Raw genomic sequence first — 12093 nt, 5'->3', positions numbered from 1 at the left:
CCCCCCCCCCCCCCCCAATACACAGCACATTGTCTCATGAGGAAGCTTCTCCAACACACATATTGCACACTGCCCTCTCCCCACATACACAGCACACTATTCCATCTCCCTTGTCATCCCCCCAACACACACACCAAGACCCCTGGCAGTTGGGTTAGCCCCTTGAGCCGTGGATCTGCCCAAGGTTTCTTCCTTGGTAAGGGAGTTTTTCCTTGCCCCTGCGCTCTTGGGTGCTCCTTGTTGGTGCCCCCCCCCCCATAAATGCACAAATAGGCTGACACCAGACATAATTTCACTGCATTTCTTACATCCAGTAACTATATGCATGTGACAATAAACTTCCTTGTATCCTTCATTTATGAGGCCAGTAGCAACACTCAGTAGCAACAGTATGGGAATTTGAACAGATGTGCGTGTCATTGAGAACAATACAACAATATGTTGCCACCTGTTGTCCCTGGCTACTCCAAAAAGTAAAAATAAAATAACATATATTGTTCCTGTCCCTATACCTAAATCTCCAGAAAGATATATTAGGAGTAGCCTAGCCTAAGCAAAATATGGAGACACTATAAATCTGTGAACAAGTTGGTGGTGGGGGTGGGATGTTTACATGTTTTTACTTTTTGGAGTAGACCTACCCAAACACATAACAGTGCAGTCCTCAGCATAATAACTGAGTGAAACGTGCACATGATGTATGGATTTAGGCTATCTATTTATAGAATAGGCTGTTTTACATCATTGAAATATTAAGAAGTCGACAGGTGTGAGGAGCATCAGAATATCTTTGGAGATTAACGTTAGGCTTGATGGGGTTCAATATAGACTTAATCTCCTAAAGACCACTAAGCCTTATGCATAGCCTACTGATGCATCCCTGCATCTGGCACAGTGGGGAATGTAGGCACTAAATGTATGGGGCAGTCAGAACAGCAAAATGTTTCTCCCCATGCAGTGTGGCTTAATCTTTGACTTTCTTTTTATTCCTTGGATCACCTTAGGGACCTTAGCTGTGTATTTAGGCTGAGTGACTTTGATGAATCATTAATAGCCTACTTGGCAAAACAAAGGACAGAGAGAGAGATTTGATGTGAATGTGGGACACAGTGGCTTTGATTTTGACAAGATTTGAAAGCTTATCAGTTCTATATTGCTAGAGTGGAGTTAAGTGGAAACATCAAGATAAGATAACCTGTCATAATGTAATGACACCACAAACATGAATAGGCAACATAACTTTTGTTCTAGCAATTCATCACCCTTGTTGGCCTATTAGGCCTATCATCTCCATATTTTGCCTTTTTATCTTCCTCAGACATTTGTCTGAGAGAGAGAGAGAGAGAGAGAGAGAGAGAGAGAGAGAGAGAACACGATCCCTACTGCATTATGGCATACTGCAACAAAACCAAAAATGCGCACATATGCTGCTCCTCTCGTGCACCTGCGGCGGGAGGGCTGGGCTCGGCTTGGTTAAATAACATCTCATTTAATTACCCTGTTGTTGCTTCGCGACAATACCTTGCAAGGTGGCTAAAGGGTTAGTTATTCCCTGTAAATCACAGTCTAAATGGCGTAACCATAAATGTTACAACTGCATTGTTCTCACGAACAAAAAGACATAACGGTTTACGATCCACAAGATGGCAGGGCAGTTCAGTGAAATGCAACAGCAGACCTGGGTGGACTTAATTTGGCTAAGTTCCCCCATTGGCCATTAGGAGGTGAGCCCCGCAACAGGGAAACTCGCCTCTTTCAGCGCTAACCTGATTGACAAACATCACCAACGCCCATAAACTGGCAATAGGAAATGAATCGGGCTGTGAAAGGAATCGCCTTTCCACCCTACTGAGAAAAGAGACACTCCGTCTAGTCCTCTGTAGCGACAGTGAGCGCTGCCTCGTTTGTCCAGCTCGGCTCCTCTCGGCGCTGTCCCTCTATTGTATAACTCGTGTCTAGTTCATTTGGGATCTAGGACTCATCTCTCCTTTCCTTTCCTTTGGTCTTCCTTTACACTCGCTTGACTGCTTATCTCTCTCCTTTATCGTCCGTCAAAATGGCAACACGAATCGACAAAGAGGCTTGCAGGGAAGCTTACAATTTGGTCAGAGACGATAACACTGATATAAACTGGTAAGTAACGAGTTTTATGTCGGTTCATTGATTAGGATATTGAAGTTGGCGAGGCACTGGGAAATCGCGCCGCATCCCAATAGGAGGCAACGGATTAGATGTTTTAAATGAAGATAAACCAGCGCATCGTTCGTGTAATCAGGACGCCCTTCCTTGCATCAGTTTTGACAATAAAACGATCAGAAAATCTAACCGTTAGTTGTTAGTACTGGAACAGCCAGCGGACCCCTTATGATTTTCTTTGTCTGAATTATGTTGCCTGTCGGGGAGGTTGCACGCAAATGCAGCCTTGTAGACACGCTGGAAGAACCAAGTCTGATAAGAGTAGATTAATATAGTCCTTGTGGGGTTTCTGATCATTGCAGAATGAAAAGCTACCATCATTTATTAGAAACACTTTAATTTGTATTTTTACGCATCGTTTCCTAGGGCGGCGTTTAAATATGACGGCCCTACCATTGTGCCAGCTGGACATGGGACTGATTACGAAGAATTCAAGAGCCACTGTACAGGTATGAACGTTTCCATTCATTGTGTGCTTGCATGTAGTCCCCTCTATTATGACTGTATTATGACTATAACATCATGTAGGCCTATGTGATAGGCTACCTGGTGCGCCAACGAGGCATATGTCCTGTGGCATTGTTTGGGCTGAATGTAGACTGTGAAAAGGTTGCTGACTCTTCATATAGCTAATTCTGAGGCTGTAAGGTTGTCTTGGGCGTTATCTAGGCTATCTAAATCACATCTTGAATGAGCATATAACCACTCTACAGTGGATGTTAACAATTAAGTCGCGTCCCATTGTTATTTTCTTGATTATAATGGTAACGCATCGCCTCGCTTGTTGCTTCATAACATCTTTGATGGTTCTTCCTACTTGTGACGTCGCCTACCCTGATGCTAGAGTTAATCTTTTGAAACTCAGTCTACCATTGGTAGTGAGTTTCATCCAGACTGGACCGTGTGCAATCTTTTTTGCACGCAACGCGGAAGCAATAATTAGTTCCTGGTGAAGAAAAAAACTCGTTAGACAGCCGACTAAAAGACCTGCCCTTGGTCGCGCAATCTCCTAACTGGCAACACCGAAAACATAAAGCGAACGACATGAATTATGTTATCTCCCGAGTCTTAACCACGGGGTATGGTCTTATCTGGATAATCGTCCCGTGTTGATCTGCATCGGACGGGCTTACTTCCAAACTTATCCCGAATGCGCACGTCATGGCCACATCCAAACATCTTCGACATTTTTGGCAAGAAACAAAAAACCTCCCTGGAGGTGACACAATGTGATGTCATCCCAGCTCCCCCACACTCTGTCGTCCCAAGTTAGCGGTGTTAGGGCGTGGCGGATTTCACCAAAAAGAACATTGTTGCTTGCGGGAGTTGTAGTCTCCACTGCTCAATGCTATCGCTGCAGGGCTTGCATTCCAAAAGGAATGTTTTCTGTAAACTAACACCATCAAAGAAGCCATTGCCGCCATTCTTATCAGATAATCAGTGACTAAGAAGTCAGATGCTGGGCTACACACCATCCCTGGAAATTAGGGTCTGGGCAACTTTACCTTCCCCCGCTCACCTGTTTGCTCATCCACCATGTAAAGATGCAACGAACACATGACTGTATTTGGCCTTAAAATTATCCACCATTATTTGCCACCAGCATTGATCATATAGCATTTTTATAACTTTTTCATTTTAACCAAAGCAGATTCAAAACAGTGAGTGCACTGATTTGAGAGTCTTTATTGGTTGGAGTTGATAATTCCAGAGTTTGCAAGCCTATGTGTGTCTGAGAGACAGACAAGATTACATCACAGCTCCCATCCCACACAGGCACCCCACCCTATTCAAGCCTGTGTGGATCTGACTAGTTCACTTGCTTGTGTACTATAGTCATATATATCATGTGGTTGCACGTGACTTTCTGTTGTCAATATCCACATTGCCATCTTATGGTTAGCCATGACCAAAGTGTTACACTATGAGAAATAATAGAATAACTCAGAGGGTCATTGAGCATGGTGGATTGCAGCCATCTCTTTTAACCAGTGCTGTACAACCCATGAGCTCAGTGGTGTGAGCAATCCTAGCCTAGGCCCACTTCATCTAGCAACAAAGGGCCCACCCTTATGTTGCCTGGGGATTGTTCTCTTTTTTTTTATGAGTTTGTAAAGCTTGGATTTAAGGAGTTCTCGCATTTCCACAGGCTTTTACTTTACTCTTGAAGCCAGTGACCGCCTCCGAGTTGAGAAACACTGGTGTGTGTGTGTGTGTGTGTGTGTGTACGAGTGTGTGTGTACATATGTATTTTAATGTAAGCATTCTTTAAAGTTTTTTTTTCGCTGCATCATCATTGCCTCTGTGCACAGAGGTACGAGTGCCAAGCAGATGCTGATTCAGCAGAAGTGGCTGGCGGAGTGTGTGTGTGTGTGTGGTAAATGGGTTGGGGAGGGGAAGAAGTCCTTAGACATGGCTGCCCGAAGAGGAAGTTACAGCCTGGAAAAAGCAGGGGTCAAAGCGCCCAGAGCACCTGTGAGACACCAGTCTGACAACCTGACACTGGCTCTCAGAGGAAACATCTCATTAACGTTAATGAGTTCTGCGACACGCGTCACTGACATGGCGACTGGGAAACACACACTCCTGAGTTTCTTTCAGTTTCTGAGACATGTTGTGATTGTGAACACTCAGTAATAAGTTACAATGACATTTGGCTCCCCCCCCCCCCCCCCCCCATCGTGAGATGTGTCATAAGCATCTGTCACTGTTAACACTCTTTTCTTTCCTGGTCATGTTTCATTATTTGAGAAGGGAGTGACACCTACTGGCATTAGGTCCTGTTAATGAATGATGGAAATTTTAATATTTAATCACGAAGACAGACGCGACTCCTGATACGGTGTATGCTACTACTTGAGGCTGACTTTCAGTCGGCCTTAGCTTAGCATTGGTGTGTGCACTGTGGAGGTAAACGAGGTCAGTGTAGTATGGCGCAGGTCAGGTATGATGTTTGAGATGAGATATGTCTTACGAGTTATGTGTTTGCTAAACAATTTAATTATTTATTATTTTATCATAGATACTAATGGTGTGTTGACTGTACTGATCTAAATCACTGACAAATGAGGTGTGTGTGTGTGTGTGTGTGTGTGTGTGCCTGCCCATTAGACAGAATCAGAGTGCATGAGGAACACTATGCCAGCATCAGTTGTACACTAATCTGGGTCTTTTGGAATGAGCGCACTGACCTAAATACCTTTCCTTTTTACCCTATTCTCACAGGTTGCCCTTGTCCTAGTCTTGGGCTGAGCCTCACGCTTTATTCTGTCACCAGCTAATAGAGGTCACACATCTTTAGTCATCACATGGGCCATATATAAATGTATATACGTATTATTGTTATTATTATTATTATTATTATTAAATATATACTCTAATTCTATTTCTGGCAGCGGACAGTCATTGAGGAACTGATCACAGCAGCCGTGATTGTTGCTCACTTTGGTTATTGAAGTATATATATTTATGTCTGCAGTTGAGGGATTTTTTTTGGTTATGTAGACATAACAGTTCATGACCGCTGACAATCTGCTGTACAATAGTGGCAAGAACTGTGTAGGAAGGTAGTCCAACAGCAACAGGGTGACACTGAGAGAAGTGTATTTTTCTTGAAGAAAGGCATCATCAAACAGCAGCAACCCATCCCATTGAGACCTTTCACACAAATGAGCCATTTGCTGCAAAGTGTTGCTTGGCAGAAGCACCAAACCATATGAAACCTCACGTACCACCCTATTTCCATTTAATGCAAATGTTCCGACCGCAGCACAACCACTGCCATTCATCACTTGCCCCTCACGGATTTTTCTCTCTTTCTCTTTGTGTTTTCTCGTTCTCCCTTCGTCCCTCCACTGGGCGCGTTCTTCCACAGACGATGGGCGGCTCTTCGGGTTCGTGCGGTTCACGACGGGCGACGCCATGAGCAAGCGGGCCAAGTTCACGCTGATCACCTGGATCGGGGAGAACGTCAGCGGACTACAGCGTGCCAAAATCAGCACTGACAAGACACTGGTCAAAGACGTGGTCCAGGTATGTGTGTGTGTGTGTGTGTGTGTGTTTCCTTCCCCCTTTTCCGGTTGTCTCATTTGACATTCACACACTAAGGGCTGAGCACACAGTTGAGGATCACATAAGTAGTGCTTTTGTTTGCCCTTGAACCAGAAGCTGACACACCAATGCAAATATCTACTCCCACCTGTTCCACCACCTCTGTGGTTTGTGGCCAAAGGAAAACGGTGTTTGAACAGAAGCCCATCTCTCTCTGTCTCTCTTCCCCTCTGCAGTTTGAATAATTGATTTCTCCTGTTGACCATGTAGTGTTTTGTTTTGACCCACTGCCTGAATCCTTAAACTGAATGATATGTAAACTGACTCCTCTATCTCTCTCTGCAGAACTTTGCAAAGGAGTTCATGATCAGCGAGCGCAAAGAACTAGAGGAGGATTACATCCGCAATGAGCTGAAGAAAGCAGGCGGGGCCAACTACGATGCGCAGGCAGAGTAAACCAATCAAGCACAAATGAGGGAACGGGGCGGGGCTTATCTCAGCTGGACCAGAGAGACAGGGAAGACGTCATCTCATTTCATACACTCTCATCTCTCTATCTTTCTTTCTTTCTTTCTTTCTTTCTTTCTCTCTCTCTCTAATCTCCCCCCCCCCCCACACAGTCATTCTCTTACAAATATATACATCACAACACATGCAATCTCAGTACACATTACAACATGCATGCATGCATACACACACACACACACACACACACACACACTCTTACACAGTAACCCAGCCCCACACCCCTGTCTGTGTATGATCTGTGTCCTCCGCCGGTCCCCTCTCCAGAGCGGTCATGGTTGTGACTATCTGCTGTACCGTGCTTCATCTCACCCCTGTCCTAGCCACCGCCGGCTTCGCCTCGGCTCGCCTCCGGGCCTCCGTTGATCCGGGGAGTTTTTGTATGTCAACCCTAATTGGACCATCAAAAAGAGGAAGTGAGCCTTTCCCGGCTCGTCATTGGACCAGGCTTTACCATCACTGTGGTCTTAGTGATTGATTATGCATACTTTTTTATTTTTTATTTTCTTCTGTTGTGGTTGTGGTTCAAAGACTCACCCTTGGTCAATGGAGATCCTACCCCATATTCATTTTGTTTTGTTATTATTTTTATAGATTATGTACTCCCGTACCCCAACTGAACAGGCCACTGTGTTTACTGCCTTAATCTCCCATGGAGAGAGAGGTATCAATCATGGGAGGTGTGCGTGCGTGTGTGTGAGTGCAAAAGGGTGTGTTTGTGTGTGTGTGTGCGCAAAAGCGTGTGTGTGGACACTGCACTGTGATTGGCAGTACTCCGGGAGAGAATGTGATTTCTGTAACCCCGAGGTGCCTCTTGAGAAGGCGATGGTGCTGCCATTTAGCCTGATCTAGTAGGAGCTGCCATGTCTCTGGTGTAGCAATTTCATTTGATTTGGATTTCAACCCAAAAGGAATGTTTTTCTTTTTTTTTTTTTACATTTTTCTTTGGAATATTTGTTTTTCATAAGAATTCTAACCCTGGTTCATTCTGTGGAGGGGGAAAAAAGTCAGTGAGACGTGAGAAGCAAAAGGTTGATATAAAAAATTAATAACTGGACACCATCATTTCAAAATAAAAAAATGTTGTTTTTTCAAATATGCTTGTTTCTGTCTTTCTCACTGTCAGTAGTTTTTTTTAAAAGTAAATTGTGTGGTTCTGTTTGTGTATGTGTGTGTTTGTGTGTGCATGATTGTTTTGTGTGAGTGTGTGTGTATGTAAAGACGTAATCTCTCTCTCATTGACATGGTAAAGAGGGTCTCTGCACCAGGGAGGGGGGAGCTGGCTGAGGAGAAGACCTCAGTGCTGGGTGGTTGACGTAATGGGAGAGCTTCGGCATTGCTCCCCTCCAGGGCATACATGCTCACTGTCTCGAGAGGCTTATGGGAGTCCCATATGTTGTCATGGTCACCACTACGGTCAGGCCTCGGCCAATCACAGGCTTCAGGAGTGAGCTTGTTCTGCTCCAAAGCTTGTCAATAATGCTGCCCCCACCCACCCTTTTTTCCCCACCTTCTCCCCTCCCCACCCCAAAATCTCTCTCCCTTTGCCCCCCCTCCCTCACCCTTACCCAACTTGCTACTTCCTTTTATTTTTATTCCCCCCCTATTGTTTACCTCTCCCCTCCCGCCTCTGCTCGCTCTCTCCCCTCGAGTCTCACACTGCCCTATAGTATCCCTCGCTGTCCACACTCTGGTTTAACAGATGTGATCCTGACAGCCTAATGACTTAATCTATAATCTATAAGCTCCTTGCCGACGGCTTTTATGAGTTTTGGTGACATGGGAGGGTAAACAGATGAGTGAGAAAATGCTGTCCAGAGAGTGCGACAACCGTCAAACATCAAAGACATGCGTACATACAGATCTTGATGGTTTAAATAAAGCAGCTTGATTTAGGTATAAATGGAATACATGCCCGTGTTTGTGCACTTTGGCAGTATAAACAAGTAGGTGTTTGTTTGTTTGTTTGTTTGTTTGCACACAGTCGATCAGTAGAAGCTGACTGGGGTGCTTGTAATCTCAGCCACAGATTTGAGGGGAAGGTAGCCAAGGTATGAAAAGCAGGAAAAAAACACTTGTGAATGCAACACCCAACACAACACAACCAAGCACAGCTTGCATTGAGAGAGATGGTTTCACAATTGCCCCACCACAAACACCTCACCTTCTCTCTCCACAAGGCTGTTGCCATCTGAGGTGAGAGTTTGCGTGCCACCCGTGTGTGTGTGTGTGTGTTTGCACACTGAGCCGTGTTGCGTTCTGAGGAGATGAGAGCAGTGTTTGGTGTGTGGGGGTGGGGAGTCACAGGTGTTGCTGAGTGTCTGAAGGGACGGTATTAATTAGATTAATTACCTCAGAGGGTTTGATGCAAGGCCTCGGCAAAGAAATAGGCAGGCTGTCGCCGCTGACTGACATGTCTGACTAAAGGGTGCGCGGGGGCAGCTCCTGACCGCCCTGTTCTCGGACAGCAGAAAGCAGATCAGCTAATCTCCCGCTTTACGGCTGCATGCTGAGAAGGCGAGCGAGAGAGACTCATGTCCTGACAGCTCCGAGGACTGAGCCAGAGGCAGCAACTTGTCTGCCTACTGCCTGTTTATGTGTGTGTGTGTGTGTGTGTGTGTGTGTGTGTGCGTGGTTGTATGCCTCAATCAGAGTCTACTGTATTTGTGTGTGTGTGTGTGTGTGTGCGTGTGTGTATGTGGGGTTTGTGTTTTGTCTCATTGAGTGTGTACTGTATTTGTGTGTATGTGTGTGTGTGTGTGTATGTGTGTGTTTGTGTGTTTCGTCTCATTGAGTGTGTACTGTATTTGTGTGTATGTGTGTGTGTTTGTGCGTTTCGTCTCATTGAGTGTTTACTGTATTTGTGTGTGTGTGTGTTTATGTGTCCCTGGGAGTTATACTCACACATGAAAGATGTATGGTTCAAACTAAGATTCCCAAGGAAGTTCCTGCCAGCTATTCTGCTCAAATCCTTCCTGCATTCCAAAGGCCTCCCAGCCCAGCATATTTCATACCCCACACACATCTCTGCAGTCATGTGCCCATGTCTGTGTGTGTGTGTGTGTGTGTTTGAGTATGATTCTTCCAGTGTTCACAGCTTATAATGCTCATGTGCATTTGTTTTTCTCGTAGCCTTTTTTAATATCTCTAAATAGCTGAGATATCTTATAATATCTTATTTGAGATGACATACTGAGTGACAAGACCCTCATATCATATTCATTCATTTATCGTCCATTTTTTTGAAAATGCAGAGATTTCATGCTGGACAACATGCATTCCTCTCTGAGTGGGCTAATAGAGATGTAATGCAGCCATACGACTGTCATGACCCAGTAGTCAGCCAGTCAGCTGATGCCCTCTCTCCCTGGAGGCAAGCTCACACTTGGACAACCCCGCTAGCATACACACACCATACCTCCGTGTCTGCTTGTGAAAGCCTGCCATGATCCAGTCTCTAGGGGTAAAGATGTACACCTAAAAGAGAGAGTGAGATGTCTTTCCTTTCTCCTGAAACCCCCTCCATTTTAGATTTTATTCCACTAGTGGGGAAACTTTTGTGACACATTCTCTCTCCCCTCAGGGCAGGGAGGGGGTTGTTGGGGGTTGTTGGGGGTGGGTGGAGAGGGGGGGGGGGGGTATTTGCTGAGCTGGGAACACGGGGTTCTCTGAGCTGGAGGGGTTATTTAGTAGATAGAGCCGCTGATGGGGTAGGGGCGCCAGGGAGGAGGGGGATGGGGTAAATTGGGGCGAATGAGGGGGGCCCTTTGAGGGTGTCTGAATGGGAGAGGCAATGCGAGTGTGAATGGGTCACTTCTCAATGCTCCTGGATGCCACTCTTGCCTTGGCACAGAGCTGCTATTGTCAACATCTAACGAGCCCCCAGAACTAAACCAAGTTTGCCTGCTTTCACCGCTACCAACTGCCTGGCAGGAGCCGGCCATTGGCTCGTCCACTGATTTCCCAGTTTAAAGCAGAGCACAAACACACACACAAACACAAACACACATTTCTTATAAAAACAAGTATTGCTAGCGGCACATGATTTAACAGGCATATTACATTTCAAAGAGAATTAATCCATAATAATATTATTATAGATTCTAAATATTAGAAATTAGAAAATGGAGATGGGTACATGGGGATGTTGGGTATATTCAGGGTCATTATTTAACCCTAAGATCCCCTCTTTTTGTTGTACTAATGACAAGACATACCTGAGAAAGACCATGAAAATAAGACTAAAGTGAGTGGATTTCAACAAATGTTTTATAAACACAGTGTAGTAGGGATTGGTCTAAAATGCACTGACATAAAATGTTGCTGGGTGAGTTCATGTTCTCGCTGGTTCTTTCTCTCTTTCTGGGAATTAATCCTCTTCTCCAACATTAAAACCACAAGCAAGGAAGTTAAAAAGTCTTACTCACTTCCTCTAAAGGTCTCTGTGTGTGTACATGAGTCCCCTTTCGAATTCAAAAGGAGAATGGTCATCGGTTGAGCAAACACAGCTTCCCCAGCTCACTCTACTCAGACTGTGCTCAGTGAGACCTTGCCAAATGTGCAAGTGATAGCATTCCATTATTCACTAAGCAAAATAAAAAGTCATTTTGTACTATTGTGTCCAGTGTGCAGAGGATATTTTTGCAAATAATGAACAAAAGGTTTTTTACATACATTGATACATACATGCATGCATAGATACATATATTCATACAAGTAAGCTGTTAAAAAACCTGACTGAGCGAAACATCTTCTTCCTTGTTCCTTGTTTCACAGCCTTTCTCCCCTCTTTTTCTTTCTCTCTCTCTCTCTCTCTCTTTCTCCTTCTTTACTCATGTGGCCTACTACACACTTAATTAAGCTATAACTCTCTCTAGTACGGATCAATGGGCACAGTAGTTATTTATTTATTGATTATGGCCTTGCCTAGGACAGGCTTTAACATCATGTGAATAATGTGAGACTAAAGGTCACGAGCATAGATCAAAGTAGAAAGGTCAACCGTCTGTGTTTTAGATGCAGGTGACTTGTGCACTGTGAAAGCTCTGCAATTACCTACAAGCCACTCTTTAAATCACTGAAATCTTCTTAGAGATAGGAGTCACTAACACCAGTCTAACTGTAGGCAGTATACTACATATATTCAGCTGGTTTTATTTGGATGTAAATGTCAGCCTATGGTGTGGCTTACCTTCTATATTCTATATCGATATATCGATATATTCTATATCATCGAACATGTCCTTCAGTCCTTGTAAAACGACTTTTATGATGATTTGTAAAGGGTCTTAGTCTAAATGCTGCTTCTGAAAGCTATACTGT

General features: G+C 44.5%; 1 protein-coding gene across 1 annotated transcript; it reads left to right on the top strand.

Moving 5' to 3' along the window:
• The first annotated feature begins 1800 nt into the window (after positions 1 to 1800).
• Positions 1801 to 7867, top strand: cotl1 (coactosin-like F-actin binding protein 1). Its single transcript, XM_076270058.1, has 4 exons — positions 1801 to 2133; positions 2563 to 2645; positions 6071 to 6228; positions 6592 to 7867. The coding sequence occupies exons 1-4, from the start codon at positions 2057 to 2059 to the stop codon at positions 6700 to 6702; spliced, it is 429 nt and encodes a 142-aa protein (XP_076126173.1). The 5' UTR covers positions 1801 to 2056; the 3' UTR covers positions 6703 to 7867.
• Positions 7868 to 12093: the final 4226 nt, after the last annotated feature.

The sequence above is a fragment of the Alosa pseudoharengus genome, unplaced genomic scaffold, assembly GCF_046254945.1.
Source record: "Alosa pseudoharengus isolate Yale_2024_CS ecotype anadromous, Long Island Sound unplaced genomic scaffold, YU_APseudo_1.1 YU_APseudo_1.1_scf_10, whole genome shotgun sequence".
In the NCBI taxonomy this organism is placed as follows: Eukaryota; Metazoa; Chordata; class Actinopteri; order Clupeiformes; family Clupeidae; genus Alosa; species Alosa pseudoharengus.
This window is presented reverse-complemented; position numbering and strand designations above follow the sequence as displayed.